The following is a 21,862-nucleotide window of genomic DNA, read 5'->3' as shown; positions in this document are numbered from 1 at the left end:
GTTTGTTTGTACAAAAAAAAACTTATTTTTTTCCGTTACACAAGAAGAGAAGTTTTTTCCCCCAAAGCTTTTTACTATAACAATGGTTAACAACTTTGCAATGACGCATCGGTCAAGTGTTCGAAGAACCAGTGTTTGGGTTAAAGATTAAAAGTAATGTGAGTTATGTAATTAGATTACTTTTTCAAGTAACTAGTAAAGTGACGCATTTCTTTTAAATGTACAAAAACAATATAAAAATAAAAGCCAATTAATAATATTAAAAGCTAATCATTTTTTAGATAATTCTAAAATAACAGTGCTGTCAAAATTGATGCTGAAAACAGTTGAAGATTAAAACAAATCCATGTTGTATTTAAGTACTGTGTTAACTTTAATAACTTTATTTTTGATTAGACATTCAGATTCAGATTTTGTGCTTACTTTAGGTTTAATAAAAGTAAAAGAAATGAACATACAGGAGAATTACCGTTCATAATTGGTAACTGTCCCTTTAAAAGAATTACATAAAGCTGAAAACTTCCATCCGCTTTCACAAGTGTTCACTGAAATACAGTCCCTAGGAAACAAACAATAGCTTCTTTTTTTTTATTAGGATTTACCTTTTAAACTTGCACGTGTCCGCCCAGTGGTCAAGGACAAACTCAGGATTGAAATACACACTTGTCATGTCTACACGGCATAGAAAACAAAGAACTATTCAAAGCAACATTCAAATGATATTGAAATAGAAAACTGATATTGACCTTACCAACATGGCGCCCGATCCACTACGTTTCCTGCTCTTCTGTTGTGAAACAGTTGCGTAAACTCTCCTTCAAAATATAACATTGTCAGCCAAGCAAGCACTTGATCAGTCATACATTACTGAAGATACTTCTCGATAACATGTTTTCAGCAGCTATTGCAAGAAAGGTAAGTGTATTTGCTATACATTCATATGTGGCGACAGGTTTTAAAGATCTAATTTGACCTCACGACTCTGAAGTGGCATAACAAGAACATCTCTCTGAGCCCATCACAAATTAATATCATCCAACTAATATCTAAAATTAAAATTATAGCAGGGGTTTGGAAAGTTGGATATTTATCCTGTCGTTTTGTTTTGAATGTCTGAGCAAGGACAGATGAGGATATTAACATCTTCATCGGTATTAAACTAACCCCTGAATTCACACACAAGACTAATTTCAATCTTTTGTTATAATACAGTTTCCTAAACAATGCAACAGATTCTTCATCTCTTGAGAGACAGTAATTCATTTTGCTCACTGTATTGATTTAAAACAATAAAACCATTAAAAAAAATCTAGAAAAAAATAAACGTTAGTGTATATACACATACATAATACATACACACTACCGGTCAAAAGTTTTAGATCGGTAAGATTTTTAATGTGTTTAAAAGAAGTATCTTCTGCTCACCAAGGCTGCATTTATTTGATTAAAAATACAAACAAAAACAGTCATATTGTGAATATTATTACTTATTATATTATATTATATTATATACCTATTATTACTATTTAAAACAGCTGTGAATATATAGTTAAGTGTAATTTATTCCTGTGATCAAAGCTGAATTTTCGGCATCATTACTCCAGTCTTCAGTGTCACATGATCCTTCAGAAATCATTCTAATATGATGATTTGATGCTCAAGAAACATTTATGATTATTATCAATGTTGAAAACAGTTTTTTACATTTTTATTTCATGATGCTATGATGAACAGAAAGTTCAAAAGAACAGCATTTATCTGAAATCTAAAGCTTTTGTAACATTAAACACTACCCTTCAAAATTTAGAATTTTATTTTTGGGGGAAATAAATAAAATAAATCAATACTTTTATTCATCAAGGATGAGTTAAACTGATCAAAAGTTACAGTACAGACATTTCTAATGTTAGAAAATATTCTATTTTAAATAAATGCTGTTCTTTTGAACTTTCTATTCATCAAAGAATTTTGAAAAAAAATTGTACACAACTGTTTTCAACATTGATAATAATAATGAATGTTTCTTGAGCAGCAAATCATCATATCAGAATGATTTCTGAAGGATCATGTGACACTGAATACTGGAGTAATGATGCTGAAAATTCAGCTTTGAACACAGGAATAATTACAGTTTAAAATATATGAAAATAGAAAACAGTCATTTTAAATTGTCATAATATTTCACAATATTACTGTTTTTTAAATTGTTTTTTTTTATCACATAAATGCAGCCTTGGTGAGCAGAAGATACTTCTTTTAAAAACATTAAAATATCTTACTGACCCTAAACTTTTGAACGGTAGTGTATATATACTATACTATATACTATATATATATATACAGTATATAATGTATATTGGCTGATATATGGTTTGTATTTTTATAATTTTAGTTTTCATATCCTTTAAAGTTTTAGTGTGACTGTGTGTATATATATAACCCTTTAACTAAAAATAGAATTAAATAAAAAATTATAAAAATACAAACTGTAACACTATAATATCGATGATATTAAAATAACACTATATCATACATTTTACTGTATAAAGTCCTGGTGTATGGAAGATGTCCTCTTTTCTGTGGCAAATATAATGTCATCGATAGATTTTATTTTTTAGAAATGTATTTTATAAATATTTTTACAAAAATATATGATATAGAATATGATGTAATATGTCTTGAGACAAAACACTATAATGATGCCAAAACCTTTTTTTCAGGATGATTATTTGACTTTATTAAATGGCATTCATAATTGCATATTTAATATAACGCGTACATGGAATGATGATTTCTTTTGATTATGTGTGATAAAACCCACACAGTCATATAAAATAGTTTATGTTGATTAGAGTCAAGGCCAGAGGAGATTTTTAACATTGTTTGATTTTGATCTATTCTCAGGTTGTTAGTTCGGTTTGCCGAGCTTCACTGCGTCCAGCTGTTGGCACAGTGATTTCTCGGGGTTACCGAGGTGACGCCCCAGAACCAACCCTCATTGAGATCCCACTGCCACCGTGGGAAGAGAGGACAGGCGAGTCCCTGGAGATCAAGAAGAAAAGACTTCTGTATGAGAGCCGCAAGAGAGGCATGCTGGAGAACTGTATCCTTCTGAGGTTAGTTGGTTAAAGTCTCCCTGTAGTCAATCATTTTATCACCTTTGATCACCAAAATTACATATTTAAAAGTTTTTTTTTCCCTGTGAAAAAATGTCTTCATGCCTTAAAATAGCTTGAATGTAACTCTACACCCTTGCTTCATTTAGTATACGCAGATCTATGAATATGCTAATAAGCCCCGCCTCCACTCACACCAGCTCAGAGATTCGCCCGCTCATCTTTACTGTAGTAAACGCTGCACAATGGCAATTAGAAATACTGGTTTAATTCAGCCATATATGTTTGAACCGATTAAGAAGGACTGAAAGAGTGAATTATACAGGATCGTCTTCAAGTCGCTGTATCAGGATGGTAATGCGTTTTATGTATCGCTCTCTACAATGCTGGACACATAACAGTAATTCATATGATTAGCCTTAGGCTGGACTACGTTATCAAACGTGTTGCTACTGTTACGCAAACCATGTTCCCGTTCGCCATCTCAGAGTCAGACAGCTGCCTTCTAACAATCAGCATCCTTAGAAACGCTTTGAACAACTCAGAACGTCAGTGGAGAAAGGCATATAGTTAATCATAACATCGTAATATACATCATACACCCGTTATATTGCTAAATGTACACGATATATTTCATATCAACAGAAAAATATACTGAGATAACCTGGCTTCTCTTGAGACTCCACTGCTTCACAGCATAGTTAATGATATGCTAAAGCCCGCTGGTACGTTGACGTGATTGGTTGCCGGGTAGTTTGTGACGTAAGAAACACCAGCGATTTCAAACCGAGTCTTTTTTTCACTGCAGGAGAAAATACTCAGCAATGGTGTTGACTTATGAATTTGCACATTTGTCTTAAAGCATATTAAAAACACCACATAGACATATAAACAACTATATATATAAACAATTTAAAAAAAATTGGGTGAACTATTTTGAAGTAAAAAATAAATAAAAAAAAAAATTGCCATTGTTTATGTAATTACTACAAACAACTATATATAAATTATAATTTGATGCACTAAAATACCTAAAACTGAAATAATAAAAAATGTTGAAAAACTATATAGACATACTTTTTTTTTTTTATAAATGACAAAAACACAATAAAATATCTTAAACTTGAACTAAAATTTAAATAAAACAGAACATATGAAAAAAAAAAAATTCAAAATATTAATACAAATAGAATAATAGTGTCTCTGTGATACTAAAATAACACTGTTCCATATTATTCAAAATCAAGGGAAAGCTACTCTGACTACCTTTTTTTTTGTTTTGTTACCAGCCTTTTCGCAAAGCGGTACCTGAATACAATGAGTGAATCACAGGTAAAGCAGTATGACAGACTCATCAACGAACCCAGCAATGACTGGGACATCTACTACTGGGCTACAGGTATGAACACAAATAAAATAGATGTTCAGTGGTGTAAAGCTCTGCTCAGGCATGAAATTGACTTTGATTTCATTCATTGAATATTTTTCTGTGGAGTAACAGTAGTGGTGTGTTGTGCACAATAAGACCAGGAACATGTATAAAGGACTGAAATGAGTTTGCACACGTGTCTTCCTCCCGTCAGAGGCTCAGCCGACACCTGATGTGTACCAGGGCGAGGTGATGGACATGCTCAAAGAGTTCGCCAAGAACAAGGACATGGAGCAGCGTCTAGATGCCCCTAATCTTGAATATCTGGACAAGAGCAGTTAAAACTCAGCCTTCTGCCAGAGACTGTCATAGAAAACCAGAACTGAGCTCATACAAGCACCTGAGATCTCAACAGACATCATATATATATATACATATATATATATATACAATTTAGATACATATACAGTAAATTAACACACACACACATACTGCATATACATAAATTATACATATAAACGCTGTACAGTGACTGTGATGTGAAAATACCTGTTGTATTAAAGTTTGTTCTTATCGATGACTGAAGTGTTTGTCTCAATAGGTTTAACCTCCACAGGAAGAATATTTCTAAAGATTTTTTCCAATTAAATATATTATTTCCGGTTATCTTTCTGATGTGACATGGCATGGAACAAATTTGTGTCGTGAGTTCATGCATTAAGAGGTTATAGAGTACTTTGCTACAGGCATTGAAAAGCTCAAAGAGTGAATCATGTTATTTACTTGAGTAGCTTGGTGAACAACACATTAGAGTGTATTCAAAGATTAAACACAGGGTCGTGCTAAAGAGATTTGATGAGATCTGAAATGTGCTAAAGACACTTCAGACAGGAATGTTGTTTAGCTTGTTTAAAGGGGTGGTATAATGCCCTTTTCACAAGATATAAAACAAGTCTTTAATGTCCACAAAGTGTGTATGTGAAGTTTTAGCTCAAAATACCCCACAGATATTTTTATAGCATGTTAAAGTTGTCCCTTTTTGAGGGTGAGCAAAAACACACCGCCTCTTTAAATGCAAATGAGCTGCAGCTCCCAGCACAGGGGGGCGGAGCTACAACGGCTTGTGTCCTTTTACCTCACACAGACATGCACTGAAAATTTCAAAAGCTTTTAGCCTTTTATGTTCAAACCGGAGTCAGACAATGATGGAGAGACTCAAGAAGAAGTGACAACGTGTAGACAATATTTCCGAATGGTTAGTTGATGAATTAAGGTAGCTTAGTTATTTTCTAGTCATTGATTAGCATATTCTGTCTTGATAATCTATAAATCGTGTTCCGTGGGCTGGTTTATGTAAATTTTAGGGTTCATGATGTCACTAACCCATGAGGAATGTCCTGTAGTCCTTCCCAGCCGTTTGTTGTAGTCCTTAAAAAGCATTTTTTTTTTTTTTAAGCAAATATCTCCCTTTGCTTTGAACTTTGAGCGTCGTAACTTTGCAGATGTTGTTTATGCTCAAACAGCAACATTACACACTAACTAGTTACTAGAGTTTGAAAAGTGATATCATATTCAACCACCCCTTTAATGTGGCTGGTCAGTCATTTTAACCTCAAGCTGTATTTGGACATTTAGGTCACATTAAAAAGTGTATAAATATCATTGCAATGCAATGACATTCATATCTTTTTATGTTTGTGCAAATATGTTTTGGGACCAAAGCGTACATGCATTTTGAAAGCTCTCAGCCAGAAGATGGCAGACTTTTCCTTGCTAATTAGATGAATGTAAAGAGGTGTGCAGCGACTGTTGAAATGCATCCAAGTATTTTGACTAATCGAGTCCTTTAACATCATACTCAACTAGCGGTTGTTCGCCGCAGGAGCGAATGCACTTTTCACCAAAACAGATCCGACACTGTCCTGAATGCTGAGGTACACAGACGTCAAAGGGCATGCGATTTGATGGCAGTGAGCTTTTAGTCATGACAGTTTTCTCCTTTAAGCGAGCAATGTCCCAGATATGTGTCCCGTGTACCTGTGTAGCCTGCATTTTTAAAAATGACTAAACACAGGCGTTCTCACTGCTAAAAAGCACAGATGCCACAGGGCTGTGGCGCTTTCGTTCACATGCTGGGTTTCAGTGTGACTATACCAATATATCTCAGTTTCTTTAAAAAAAAAAAAAAGAAAAAAAAAGAAAAAAAAAGAGTAGTACTGCTTGGCTTGCTAAGGAAAGATTGACTATTTCTTTTTTGCTCAGTGGGTTTTGGGATTTGAACAAACTCCCCAAAACTCATCCTGTTAGTGCTACAGACATTAATTATACCTCAGATCACATGGCTTCCAGTGCAGTTCACTAGAAATGTCTGAACAAGGTGAACAAGGGGGTTGATTGACACACACCCCTATGGACCTTAGTTAGGTTAGGCGCCATATTGAATTTAACACGGATGAAAACAAGGTTGTGAGGGGGAACTTATTTTTGGAGTGTTTGTCTACTGAAATTTTTTCACCAGCTACTACAATCCATTGAACACTCTAGGCTCCTTTCCCTCAGAGCCTCTTTCATAAGTATGGCATACCCTGATAAAGGTCTTTAGCAACCACTCTGAAGACCTCAGCAACCGCATTGCAATGCCAAGGCAAACATCCACAATATACCTTAGCACTGAAAATATGCAAACAACAGGCAGTCACTTATTATAATAATTTATTTTTAATTTTTTACTGTTATTCTGAAATAATGTATGCTGTACACATCAACATGTTCTTGGATAAGAACATGAAGGGAGGGTAAATTTGTCATATTCAAAAGGAACTGATAGAACTGTTGCCAATCCATAGAACCACAGAAAAAGGAGGAGGAAATGAAGCAGAATATAAAGCAAAAGGAAACCATAAAGGAAAATGATAAAGAGAGTTTTTCTGAATTTCAAAGGCAGACATATACTGCCTTTCAAAAGTTATAGTTTTTGAATGTTATATTTTATGCTCCCCAATTAAGGCTGCATTTATTTGACCAAAAACGGTAATGTTGTGAAATATTATTACAATTTACAGTTTATGTTAATTATTTTAAAAAGAAAAGCTGAATTTTCAGCAGCATTACTCCAGTCTTCGGTGTCACATGATTCTTCAGAAATCATTCTAGTAAATCACTGATTTGCTCCAGAAACGTTTCTTCTTATTATTATCAATGTTGAAAACAGTTGTGCTGCTTAATATTTGTATGGAAACTGAGATACATTTAAAAAACAGATAGTTAAAAAAAAACAGCATTTTAATAAACAGCAAGGAATCTTTTGTAACTTGTAAATGTCTGTAATGTCACTTTTGATCAAATTAAACTATTTATTTCCCTAAAAAAACACATCTTGAATGGATATGTACTGTCCTGTATCAGTGGTTTTCAGTTGGGTTTTACATTGGGCATCAGCTGGACACAGCACATTGTTAATCATATAAATGTAAACAAAAAAGTACTTATCATTGGGTTCACAAACAGGACTTAGATTAATCCAGGATTAGGCCTTATAGTTCAAGGACATTTAAGTATCTTTTATAAATGTAAATTGGAAAAAAACATTACTGGTGTTCATCTTGAGACAAAACAAATGCACTGACAGTTTAAGAGATGTCACCTAAGTTGCTTTCAGTTAAAACAGCTCAAACATTTTAGTCTGGGACTAGACTTGAGCCTCATCTGTAAAACCAGGGGTTAAATTTATTATTACCATAATCTGCTAAAACCAACAAAATGCAACATTATTAACATGACAAAGATTGAATATGAAAACTGACCATTGTAAATGCAGAAAGTACAGAAGAAGTGTGATTTACCAGGCAAAAATAAACATAAATGAGATTCAGTGCATCTTGACTGCTGCATTATAGCTTCATTTTGCTCAGTGTCAAAACCTTTTTGAGAATAGTGCATAACAGACAAGTGACTGATGAATTGACAGCCAAATACTGTAAAGTTTGATTGGCCAAATAATATAACCAACATATCTTTGAGCCTTTGGTCCTGACCTGCCAGTTGAGCAATACTGTACAGTGTAATATCCTGGCTACTTGTTTGTCTTTAACATTTTTTCTCTGTGAAGAACATGATCTGAGACTTCTTTGTCTTTTAAAGGACACACTCAGATTTGCTCTTGTGAGAGACTGATAGACACCCGGTACACACACACACACACACACCTCAGACAGAGAGACTGTGTGATACCTGGCTCACAGGTGAGCTCTGCCTTTATATAGCATTGAAAGAGCCTGCTGCGTGATCTCACTGACCTCTGCCATCTGTCTCTATGGAGATGAGGAGAAACGGTGCCGGCCAGAGCTGCTGCATAACACGTCCAACACTGCAAACATTCCTATTATAACCACTGAAGACATATACACTGCAGCCCACATGGCTAACCGTACAAAAATTTTGAAACAAAAAGAGTATTATTTGAAGGTAATGTTCTGACAGCTGCATCCTCATAATTTTAGGAACAAATTACATGATCACAAAGGATAACAAAAGGAGTCTTTAATAGTAAATTCCGCGTAGGAGAGTCGCAGGGAAGAAGCTCAGGAAATCAACACACTTACACATAAACAATGCCAAAGAATGAAACAAAGGAAACTGAGGGCTTAAAAACAAAGGACAGTAATCAACTGAATAGAAACAGCTGCGCTGAACTAATTAACAAACAAGGAAACTTACTATGGAACACGCAGGCAAGCAAACCGGGGGAAAAAACGGGGAAACAGAACCAAAACACATTAAACCAAAACCAAAACAGATCATACATGTTACTGATACTGGATTATTATCATTAACTAAAACTAAAACCATAAAAATAAAATGAACATTAACTCAACTTATTTTATTTCAGCAAAGTGCCAAGGTAACATTTTTTATTTAGTTTAAGAACTAAAATGAAAATTAATAATAAATCAAAAACTATATAGACATATATATAAAAAAGACTAATAAAAATGACAAAAACAACAAATTACTAAAACTTTGAAAAATGAAAGTGAAAACAAAACATAAAAATAAATAATGATCAAAAACTATAATAGCATTTTCATGATAGCCTACTAAAACAACAGCCTTCAATATTAAAAAGGCATAATAAATAATACAATCAACATTACTGCATGATCTCATTGACGGCAAAATGGTGTTGACTGATAAGTTTCATGTAATAAAGAATGGGTGGATTTCATTTGACCCTGCATGACCCTGCTTACAACAGAGTAAAACTAGAGAGATGAGATCTATTTGAGCTTTCTTAGTTTGAAATGATGTGAATTTGCTTTCAATCATGAAGTGCTCAGCTGCTTTATTACCTGTGAGACCTGCCGCTGAAGTGCCAGCCATCGCAAGATCTGACTGCTGGTTTCTTGAAGCTTTGAGCGATGATTGTTCTTGTTAGTGAACCCCATCAGGAGAAGTGGTGTACTTGTGATAGATACTCTGTAATGCTGGCAAACTAACTTTTCTATAAAAGTTGTATATAAACTAACATAACGACAAGTGTAGGAGGCTTAGTGAGTTGTTGGAACATTGTTGGACACGATGCCAACATTTTCAACTTAAAAGCTTATTTAAACCCTAACGCTCAAAATAATTAATTGGTTTGAGTAGGACAAACTTAAATTAAACTAATTAGTTCAGTCAAATGAACTTTTATGAGTATTTAGCACTTTCTTTTTCTTTCAAGTTCACAGAACTGATATATTTTAAGTAAACTGAACTGTTTCATTGTTTTGAGATTTATGAAATTATTTCTTTTAATTTAGAAGAACTTAAGTTTAACTGAAACGGCTGGGATGTCTATTTCCCAGCATACTTTGCCAATGGCACTCGAAAGGGAGAGTAAATGCTCAAATTAAGTGTAATAATGTTGTTGTTGTTTTTCTGTGCAAGATTAATGTTAAGTGGGAGATTTAGTAGTGATTAATGTTTTGTTATGCTAATTTAGAAGAATTTCTGTTAATGTTGGTTTTAAGATAGTTACCATCATGGTGACAAGGTGCATGCAGCTTGATTTCAGAGCAAATAAAACCTTTATGTTGCTGCACTCATACAGCAAGTGCTATTGTATAACATACTACTGTTAACATGTTAACAAATTAGTATGTTAACAAACTAGCTTGTTAAAGCTAGCTAAATTTATAATAATACAAATCTTAACATTGAGATTACATGAAAGTTTTAAGTTAAGTGTATGAATTAGTGTACTCAAACATTTAAAGTTAAGAACAAATAAAATGTATAAGTACAAAATAAAAAATCTGCCAGTTCTGCTTACTTAAACTTTTAATTTCTTAACTTAAAAAATTTGAGGCAACTGATTGCCAACTTATTCGGGTTTACTGTGTATCAAATCTGTATACTGGATTTAATCACACTATTTAAAACCTTAGTTGAAATAAATTATTTTTAATGGAAAAACATGTTTCCATGACTTATTGATCATTTTATTTATTTATTTTTATAGTAAAATCTATTGGAGACTTTTATCATTCTACAAAGCATTTTATTAGAATTCAAAGAATTTTATAAATAAAATATTTTGTCTTATTGTTAAAGTGGTTTCATTGTCTGCCAACATATCCAGTGTTTTTATTGTTAATTAAAACTATTAAAATCCTTTTTGTTCATTGAAATAAATCTGAAATGAAATAAAATGTATCTATTAGATACTGAAAAATAAATTAAAGCTATAAAGAAAAATGATACAAATTAAAAAACAAATTAAAAATTAAAAAGTTGTAAAAATGACAAAAAGCTCATAAAATGACTGCGACTCAGAATTAAAATGTTTTTAAAATTAAAACTAATTACAAATATGAAAAATAAAATAACAGAATATAAATAATACTGATCAGATTACTTTGAAAAGCCACAGATTGGAAGTAGGCTAAGAGATAGTTCACCAAAAAATAAAAATTCTTTCATCATTTACTCATCATCATGTCGTTCCAGACCTGTAGGCTATGACTTTCTTTCTTTGTAAAAGAAAAAGAAGATATTTTGAAGAACACATTTTTCTCAACATATCTTCTTTCAAGTTCTACTGAAGTCATACAGGTTTGGAACAACATAAAGATGAGTAAATGATGAAAGAATGTTTATTTTTGGGTGAGATCCGGTTTAATGGGTTATTCAAATCAGTAAACCCACATATGAGCAATAATAACAGCTACTTCCAATCTGAACGTCGTCTCCAAGGTTTCAGGCTGCCGTCTTCATGGAGCTGTAGACATCAGCTGGTGGGCGTCTACTCAAGACAAGTTAGACTTCGGCACTAACAAAATTAACACAATCTTGTGCGCAAACTCTTAACATAAATGTTCAGTATCCATGGAGAAAGCCAGCTTGTTTGGTGTGTGGATGTGCCGTTCGCCCACACATCTCTCTGACATGTTCCTGTCATCCTCCACCGCGGCGAGCATGTGCGTGGTCTGTGTTTGAGTCGTGACAGGGGTGTATTTCATCGTTTGCCCATGCACTCAAAACTGCTCCTCTATTCCTCTCTATCCACAAATATGCAGCACTCTTTGCCGGTTTGACTGGTGTAAACTGTGTTGATGCTCCTCTTAGCGCACACAAAACATGACGTGAGTGATCACATGGGCAAACGCAGGCTTTAGTCAATTTCCTCTCCATGTGAAAAGCTGCGTTTCACACCTAAAATCAACATGAAATCAGAAAAGTGTCTGCGGAATAGCATACATACCTCCAGTCTGTTTTGGACACCCAATTTTCATGATCCAATCAATTTTCGATGGATAAAATCAAGTTTTTGTAGGTAACACCAAATAATCTGAAATATTATTGATTTGACTGACACTATGAGAACAAAACTATATGTATAAAACTATATAACAATGACACTATTGCCTTGAGGTGCTTTACAGCAGAATTTGTTTCATATTTGTTGAAGTTTGCATATTGATTGTTAGTTCCCAGTTTATTGCTGTGATGCTGCTTTGAAACAATCTGTATTGTATAAAGCGCTATATAAATAAAGGTATATAAAGTTTTTTAGCATTGTAAATACATTAGCTTTTGGATGTACGCTATATTGCCATTACTCTGTGCAGGCCAATCAAGTTCCTTTACACCAAACTCGCTCATCCATGTCTTTATAGACCAGGAAGGAGCCATCCCCAAACTGTTCCTACAAAGTTGGGAGCATGAAATTGTCCAAATGTCTTGGTATGCTGAAGCATTAAGAGTTCCTTACACTGGAACTAAGGGGCCAAGCCCAACCCCTGAAAAACAACCCGACGCCATAATCCCCCCTCCACCAAACTTTACACTTGGCACAATGCAGTCAGGCAAGTACAGTTCCCCTGGCAACCGCCAGACTCGTCCATCGGATTGTCGGACAGAGAAGTGTGATTCGTCACACCAGAGAACACGTCTCCACTGCTCTAGAGTCCAGTGGCGGCGAGCTTTACACCACTGCATCCGACGCTTTGCATTGCACTTGGTGATGGAAACCTATTCCATGAAGCTCTCTATGCACTGTTCTTGAGCTAATCTGAAGGCCACACGCAGTCTGGAGGTCTGAGCTATTGACTCTGCAGAAAGTTGGTGACTTCTGCGCACTGTGTGCCTCAGCATGCGCTGACCCCGCTCTGTGATTTTACGTGGCCTACCACTTCATGGCTGAGTTGCTGTTGTTCCCAACTGCTTCCACTTTGTTATAATACCACTAACAGCTGACCGTGTAATATTTAGTAGTGAGGAAATTTCACAAATGGACTTATTGCACAGGTGGCAACTATCACAGTACCACGCTTTAATTCACTGAGCTCCTGAGAGCGACCCATTCTTTCACAAATGTTTGTAGAAGCAGTCTGCATGTGCCTAGGTGCTTGATTTTATACAACTGCGGCCATAGAAGTGATTGGAACACCTGAATGCAATGATTTGGAGGGGTGTCTCAATACTTTTGGAAATATAGTGTGCATTGAACCCCAGGTTGCACATGTCGCTTCTTGTTGATATCTTCTCATTAACACTGCTGTGTTTGTAATACAACGAATGAGGGAGTGACAGCAAATTTGACATCTTCCTCTCTTCTGACCAATGGAATCAATCTCTCTCTTCTTTTCCTCTTTTGGAAAGTCATATACATGCTATAGTGGTTTTTTTCTTCTATTGGGGCAAATGGAAATGCAAAAATGTTTTGTAGTTCCAGTTCGCCACTACAGAAGTTTACCCAACTATGACGTCTTCCACTTCTGAGAATCCCGTAAATGTGTAAAGGGTACATTGACACAGCATCCAAAAAATGCATCGTTCAAGTTAAAATAATTTCAACTTTAAGACCTGTGTCTCTAGAACTTGCTTTTTTTATTCCACTGCCCTGCGTCTCTCATTTTAAAACACAAAAATGCATTTTGTGTGAACGGCCTCTTACTCAGTCAACTATCTGTGCCTACTTTTACTGAATGTCTCCCAAGGAATTCTAGGAGAAACATCTTAGACAGTCAAGGTGAAATGCTTTTTACAAACCATTTTATATATCCATAATTTAATGAATTTCCAAATGAAACAACAGAATATTCACGTAATGTAAGATTTAACTTGATTTTATCCATCTACCCATCGATTGAATTGTGAAAAGTGACTGTTATAATACCAGAATGACATCAGATGGTTGAAGAAGAAGAGTTTAAAACTAACTTGTGATGTAAGATGAAAGGGAAAGTTGTTTCAAGTGCAAAGTAAGTTATTTCATTTTGATAAAATATTATGTAATAATGTCCACAGATAAATTGCAACCTCTGAGCAATAACGCTTTCCTATTGAGGTTATTTTCTACTTCTGATGTGCGTCAGAGAGGACAGGTGAGGTGTGTTTTCCACCAATTTCCGTTTATTGGTATCAATTTTATTCTCTTTCAACAAAAGACAGACAAAAACTCTTGATTCATTTCGGATGCTGCTGGTAGCACTGTTGAGGGGTTACAGTTTGGGTCATTGTAAATTAATCAGAAGAACTCAAGAGTCGATTTACGGAAAAAGGCGGTGGAACATCGCAACACACACGCACACACAGAATTTCTTGAACAGAACAAAGTTTTTTTTTTTTTGGCTATTAAAACCCTACAGAACATTAGATCTGTGCAAAGATAAAATCAAATCACACAATAACAAAAACAAGTCAAAGGAAAAGCAAAAACCATTCTATCATAGAATTACTATCGTAACTGCCTTTTAAAGCAAAGTGAGCTCATTCTCTCAACTTATAAATCAAGAGACTCCAAGAAACGTGTCAGTTTCCTTTTTATATACAGGTTTACATCTATTTACACTGTACATTTATGCCAAAATAAATCATCAGTATGTCAAATCATATTGTGCACACCACAGCGATGCTGAGAAACATCAGGGGTCTTCGCCAAAACTCCCCAGGTAACATTAATTTTTACAAGCACACACACAAGTTCACACAACGTCTTTAGATGGGTTGTCGTCACACACATCAACGTTCAGTTCCGACTCCTGATTCTGATGTCCATAACTGCCTCTGTGTCGACAGACGTGACCATTAATGCTGGTTGTTTCAAACCTGGTTTGGCATTTTGTTTCATAAGGCCAAAACATCTGCAATCCAACAGCTGAGAAACGAATTCAAACAGAAATTTGTGGATACGACAGTATAACAGACAAGCTCACATTAGCCGCCTCACCGCGGTGAGTCACAGAACTAGACGAGACAAGACAAAGCATGCCGCTTCACCGGTGCATTTATTTCATTTTCACGTCAGGTGCTCGTCGTTTTCAACTCGCAAAGCAAAACTCACTAAAATGTGCATCCTAAAAGCAGGACCGTCGAAACCTGGGACGTTTCCAATGACAATTTGTTTTCACTCGAGAAAATGTTAAGCGATGAGATGCTATCATAGCCAATATCAAAGATATTTTATGTTATAAGTTCAACTCATATGGGGCACAATGTGAATTTTTTGTTTGGTTTTTAAATGTAGTCATCTATACGTTTATTATTTGCATTATTATAAAAAATTGTAAATAAATGAATAAATATATTAAATAATAATAATAATAATCATAATAATAACCAGTCAGAAAATATTTGGTGTTTAAAGACATGTTAGGAGTTAAAATTGTTAACAACATTTGGGATATAATGTGGCAAAATCATCTTTAAAAATCATCTTTGATCTTTAAATTAATAAACATTTGAATTCAGTATTAATAATAATAATAATAACAACAACAGGTACAGTAAACTGTAAATTTCAAAACAAATCAATTATTTAGGGTGAAGAACTTTGAGGTTTTAAAATGTGCTTGTATTTTTGTTAAAAGCCCTGGACATTTTAATAAAAAAAAAAATTTGATTATTAAAATCTGCAAAGTTGTCTAAATTGTCCTTTTTAAAGTGGGACTACTTTTCTAGGTGGATGAACGTGTAGTTATTAAAATAAGGTGTATTTTTACATTTATTGTCTAGCCAATTATACTTGGTAAGTGTAATTGTAACTGACATTATGCCACAAATGCTGTCAATTTTAATTGTATTTGTATTAATTGGGTCCCAATTTATAATGGGTGTCTTTAACTTATGTTCTAACATTTAAATGAATAATTTGATACAATGCACTTATTCTGTACATACATGTTTTTACGTTGTACTTATCTTTTACCTGCATACAATTACAGCTGTAATTACATATATAATTATATTTTTAACCCACCCTTAAACCTACCCATCCCACCAAACCTGTCCCTAACCTTACCCGTATCCCACCGCAATAGCAGCAAAAGTGTTTTGCAATACAATATGAACACAATAAATACATTACTTATTTTTGATGCAAGTACATACAGTAGTAGTTAAAGACACCTGATTTAAAGTGTGACCATTCCTGTATCCAGAACATTTCTTTAAATAAAAAGTTAAATAAAGCCAGATTTGGACCAATAAGATTGCACTATGGGCAAGACTTCACAGTATGACGCAATAGAAAACAAATGACAAAAATTCAGAAGAACATGTAACAGAAATCTTTTATCAATTGATGCTTTCTTTATCAACCATGAATTCAAGCGACAACCCTGCTTACAAGTCCAAATAAAATAATTCACACTCATTTTCATCCATCCTTTTAGTTGCTCCTTTAAACCACCTTCAACGACTGAGAAAGTACACTAAGTTTTGAATATTTTTTTAGGTCTTGCTCTCACTTTGGTCTGTTTTTGGTCTTTGAACTCTTTTCTCCCACTCTCTTTGTGCCTTTTGAGGACTCGTCTGTCACAGCGTGTTAGTCGAGGGGGGAGGACAAGCTGCGAGAAACGTCTGGCAGTGATATTCACGTCTAACGTCTGCTTTGACACTAAGAGCACATGCATATGGAGGGGAGAAAAGTGATGGATGTTTCACTTACTGAAGGACTGCGTGTGTGTGTGTATGTGTGCTTCAAGTCCAACGAATATGAACGGATGTCCTAACCCTGAAGTTAACCCTTACATTGACCTAGAAATGTTTTCACTGTTGTACATAAATATTGCTTATCTACAGTACATTGCCTTATAATTTCAAGTAAGGAGTTTGCTTCTTCAATGAAGTTTTGTAGTCTGTTATAATAAGTATAGATATTTCTCCTAATTTAACTGTTGACATGGTAACAATTTGAAACCTTCCCTTTCTATATTTGCCTTTTCTCTGTTACATAAGTAACACATTAAGAGGCGACAGAAATCCCAAGCAAACGCAGCATACAAAATGTTTTTCGGAAAACAAAAAGTGATAGTATTGCTATTATATCCTGCAGACCTGCCATTTATAACTCACATTATACTAACCTCGATGCTAGGCTAATGCTGCCTTCAAGTCATGTTGGAATGATCGTGTTTACGAGAGGAGACCGTATGAATAAGATCGCAATGTTGCAATTAGCGTAGTTATTTTCATTGAGCACAGACTTTGTGAGTCGAGGGCATGTTGATTCAAGAATTATGCCAGAAGCTAATTGCCATCATAATAAGCTGTAATTGTGAATTCAGTTTGCACACATTTTGTGCACTGTTCATGAGGAATAACCAAAAAGCTTGCTACAAAATACTACTTATTAACCGGTTTATGAGCTGACAAGCTTGTGGAACTAAACTACATTGCACATCATTCTCTAAAGCAGAGATTCCCAAACTTTTTTTGGTCAGTTTATCCCTTATTTACCTCAAATATTTCCCCTGAGATTTTAAGTTAACATTTCAATAATTTAACAACACATTTGCATGTTCATGGGTTCTCTGACGCCGGTTAATTTTCAAATGATATGCAGGTAAACAAATATTTTTTTTTTTGTATATTAAGTGTATATTAAGTGTTTTTTTATTTGATCATTATTTGAATTATTCAATATTTATTTCAATTTGATTTATTTATTATTAGGTCTTCATTAAACAAATACTCCATGAAATCCTGCTCAAAAGAATCAATTACACACATTTATCCATGTTAATAATTTATGCCCAAAAAGTGAACAATGCAAAACTAATTTTGAACAAAAATAGTGGAGAACAAAATCATCACTAAAAAGTTGTGAAAAAGGCACAAAAATAATAGAACTATGGCAGTTTTCTTAAATGTAATCAATTAAATAAATGAAAATAAATACTAGATGAATGTTCTGATGCATATCTAATAATTTATTTAGTAAATGTTAGTAAATAGTTTAATAAATGTAAGCATGTCTTCGTAACGAATAAAAATGTATCATCCTCAGATGAGCTTTTGAAGCTTCCATTCAATAATTTAATGCAATATCCCAAATTTTGCATACAAATATGTGGACGGAACCTCTGCAACATTGTAAAAAAGAAAAAGAAAAAAGTTTTAAGTTGTAAATAAAACAACGATTACTGGAGTAACTTTTTCAAGAAAATATGATTTCAGTCTTTCATCAACATTTTGTTTAATTTAATATTACTTGCTGTTTCTGTAATAATTAGTGAAAATTGTTTCTACACCATTTTTTTGTGTATTTGACTTTATGCAGTTGCAAAATTTTTATTTTATTCCAGCCAAAATCCTGCTGTAATTATGATGTCTCAAACTTTGCATTAAGACTTGAAGGCAGCATAAGTACTGTAAGGAATCAATCGTATGATCCAACCATCAACACATACACAAATACAGACAGCAACAAACGCACACAAACACACACACCAAGTCAAAGACGCACAAACAATCACATGACTTACATTATATTTTCTGCTTCAGCTCTTTTTCTTTAGTTAAGTTCTAAATTGCACGTCTTATTTTGGAGGGAACTTCTTCAGCCCTTTTGGAAATGAAAAGAAATGAACAGCGTTTTGGCAGCGTTGAACTCACATAGGCAGTGTCATTGCATACTGGTTAAGTGGTTGATGCAATCCTCTGCAAGATGTGTACGTTACACGAGGAATGCTAGTTTAGATAAAAGGATTTCTGTGGTTCTGTTTCTACAACAAAGGCGTATATGCCGACACACGCTTCAAACGCACACTCCTTTCTTGTCTATCTCATTTTGCTTTGGAAGAAATTTAGCAACGTACTCTAGTCTACGCAAGTACACAAATGCTTTGGCCAATGCATTGCAAGCGTGCCATCCTGATGTACATACTTAGGATGTGTTCACATTTTGCAGCTTTGGTTCCATTAAAATGAACTCTGGTCCGATTGCTCTGTTAGTGCAGTTCATTTGAATAAGTGTAAACGCTGCCATCCGAATCTTGGTGTGCACCAAACAAGCGGACAGAGAGCCCTGAAAATGTGGGTCTCTGTGCACTTCCAAATGAACTGTGGTGGAAAAATGAGCACAACACAGACCAAACACAGCTTAACTAACCCAAAACAGGACATGATGTCACAAGATGCGACCCTAAAAAGGGAAGAACGCTCAAGATTACCTGGTTCTTCTCGTCATAGAAGCTACTACAGGTACAGGTGTCGGAAGCGGCGTCACTTTCGAGCAGATCTTCGTTTGTGTGTGTAACGGAGGAATTCTTGGTACTGTTACACATTTTATGAGCTCTTCGTGAGTTCTCAGCTGGTAAAAATACCATCATATGTATGTACGCACATACAATGAGCGCATTTAGCCCAGCACACGGCATTGTTTTAGATGTTCCTTAAGTTCTGTCGCAAAATATACGTCATACAAGTTTTGTATCTTCAGGTTCGGTGTGAACACACCCTTACGCTGGGTTCTGTAGTATGTAATCATACCATAGCGCCTCTAGTGGTAACACTGAGAATTCAACACGTTCTTGCATTGTGTTACTAAGTCCCCTTTTACACCTGATGTTAAAATGCATTTTTGTCAATCTGATCACAATTAGAAAACGCTAAATACAGGTATAAATGGGGTCTAAAACGTTTCGAGCTCGTCTACTTTTGACTCATTCAACCAGGTTGCTTTTGTGTAGTCGCTGATGTGGTCAAATACGTTCAGAGAGCCACAAAAGCGTCAGCATTACTGGACATGTTTTGAGAAAGCCCACCAAAACATTCAATTCAAACTTCACTATGTTGTACCAACACAATTGAAATCCCTGTTACCATTTACTTCCTTTTCAGATCACTCGTAAGCAGCATAATTCATTCATTCAATCGTATTCGTGCACAGTACTTGGCGCTCCTCGAAAGTGATGTAGAATGTGACAAAATAAGAGGGGAGGGTCCTGACAAAATCCAAACACAAGTGGATGCATCTTAATACCAGGTGGAAACGGGACTTAACTGTATTCTGACGCAACAATGCATGAAATCAAGCTTACATGGCTAGAAACAACAAGCATTCAAGTACTTGCGTAGACCCACTAACAATTCTCGTTTTTTGTCCATATTTTGTTTTACACACTTATTGAATGTCCTAAAATTGTTTAAACATATTTCCCCTATGCACTTGAACTGATCCAGGTAATTAAAGTGAGCTTAAATTTTTATGTTTTCCCATTTTTTTTAACAAGACCTCTTTTTTTTCTGTCACATAACAGCACCCACAGTACATACAGACGACAAAGAGTTCCAACGAATTTCTACACTGTTCCGAGAAAAAACATCAAGAGGTGACGAAGTCCAATACATAACAAGTTCATCCCTCCTTCAACTAGGTATTGCACTGTGGTTGCGATCCTTCCGGATCTTTCCGTACGCTCAGAGGGACGGCACGAGGGAGGTGAGACACAAAAATGGCAATATAGGGGTCTGTTCGGGAGATTGTTTTCAGCCGTTTCAAGTTCAGCGATTGAAGTTGATAGAAGTCACCCTGTTCCGCGGTCCAGCTGTTCAGAGAACAATCGAGTTGTCAAACTTTTTCTCAAGGAAGACGAGTCTGTTTACCTCTCTCAGTTACGCAAGACTTTCTCTCCCAGTCTTCTTGGCAGTGCTTAGCCTCTTTTTGGTGGGAAAAAATAAAAGCAGTGAATAAAGGAAGGATCTCCATAAACAAACTGCAGGAAAAAAATTGAGAAGGGAGAAAGAGAGACAGAGAGAGAGAGAAAGAGAAAGAAGGATAGTTGGATGGCTTTTGGTACCCGTGTTTAAACTTGTGCATATCAACAGGGTTTTGAAGGTGTTGTTTACTTTTGGTGGGCGGGTCCTTCAAGCTTTGAGAGCGTGCCATTGGGCAACAGCAGTGCGCGGACGACTCATCATGTCTTTCCAATGTTTTACCTCTGCTGGGCCACTCTTCCATGAGAGATAGATCTACAAATATGGCATGAAAAGAAGAGAAGGAGAGAAGAAGAAGGTGGAAGAAACAAGAACAGGAAGAGATAAGTATTGTGTTTTCCATTAAATTTACCAACACCAAAAAAGTTACAAACTGAAAAACCACAACACAACATATAAATATATGTTTATATATATATATATATATATATATATATATATACACACTGAACAAAATTATAAACGCAACACTTTTGTTTTTGCCCCCATTTTTCATGAGCTGAACTCAAAGATCTAAGACTTTTTTTTATGAATCATCAGAATTTAGTTTTATCCCCCCAGCCCCAGTGTGTATGTGTGTGAATGTCCCCGTGACATCGCACCTTGCCTATGACATCATTGCGGCTCAGTCTGTCCTTATCCATGACTGTGATGACGATGGTGGTCTCTCTGAGGACGTGAGCGGGGACATCGAAGGGGAAGGACTCATTAAATACTGGGTTCAAACACCTCTTCATCACCACCGTCTTCTTCTTCTCCACTCTTTTATCTTTGTTCATCAGCCACACTTTGACGTAGGGGTCTGAAACGCACGCAAACAGGCAACAGTCCACAGTGAGTTACGTCCAGGTAATCAGAATTCCTGTGATGAATTCTAAATTTCATTCGAGAT

The 21,862-nt window shown here is 35.1% G+C and overlaps 2 protein-coding genes across 5 annotated transcripts in view; one reads left to right on the top strand and one right to left on the bottom strand.

Moving 5' to 3' along the window:
- Positions 1-756: 756 nt before the first annotated feature.
- On the top strand, positions 757-5,065 carry sdhaf2 (succinate dehydrogenase complex assembly factor 2). The gene is made up of 4 exons (XM_082160450.1): positions 757-915; positions 2,905-3,116; positions 4,406-4,515; positions 4,700-5,065. The coding sequence occupies exons 1-4, from the start codon at positions 889-891 to the stop codon at positions 4,825-4,827; spliced, it is 477 nt and encodes a 158-aa protein (XP_082016576.1). The 5' UTR covers positions 757-888; the 3' UTR covers positions 4,828-5,065.
- A 9,305-nt stretch (positions 5,066-14,370) lies between these two features.
- syt7b (synaptotagmin VIIb) overlaps positions 14,371-21,862 on the bottom strand; it is a 134,031-nt gene continuing 126,539 nt past the window's right edge. For 3 of the 4 annotated variants that reach the window (XM_082154505.1, XM_082154506.1, XM_082154507.1), the window contains 3 exons: positions 21,573-21,772; positions 21,103-21,225; positions 14,371-20,969 (listed from right to left, as the gene is read on the bottom strand). In XM_082154505.1, coding sequence (XP_082010631.1) covers positions 21,121-21,225; positions 21,573-21,772 — 305 coding nt within the window. In that variant the 3' untranslated portion in view covers positions 14,371-20,969; positions 21,103-21,120. Of the gene's footprint in view, positions 20,970-21,053; positions 21,226-21,572; positions 21,773-21,862 lie in introns of all 4 variants that reach the window. The other variant, XR_014201715.1, reaches the window with a different exon arrangement.

Source organism: Leuciscus leuciscus, assembly GCF_965113295.1.
Source record: "Leuciscus leuciscus genome assembly, chromosome: 2".
Classification (NCBI taxonomy): Eukaryota; Metazoa; Chordata; class Actinopteri; order Cypriniformes; family Leuciscidae; genus Leuciscus; species Leuciscus leuciscus.
The sequence above is the reverse complement of the archived record's forward strand: the minus strand, read 5'-3'. Positions and strand labels throughout refer to the sequence as shown.

What these genes read in the sequence shown, in the direction of transcription:
- sdhaf2 (XM_082160450.1), top strand. Translation starts at nt 889, where the DNA reads ATGTTTTCAGCAGCTATTGCAAGAAAG. An exon ending in CAGCAGCTATTGCAAGAAAG is followed by an intron (nt 916 to 2,904) that starts GTAAGTGTATTT and finishes ATCTATTCTCAG; the next exon opens with GTTGTTAGTTCGGTTTGCCG. An exon ending in GAGAACTGTATCCTTCTGAG is followed by an intron (nt 3,117 to 4,405) that starts GTTAGTTGGTTA and finishes TTTTGTTACCAG; the next exon opens with CCTTTTCGCAAAGCGGTACC.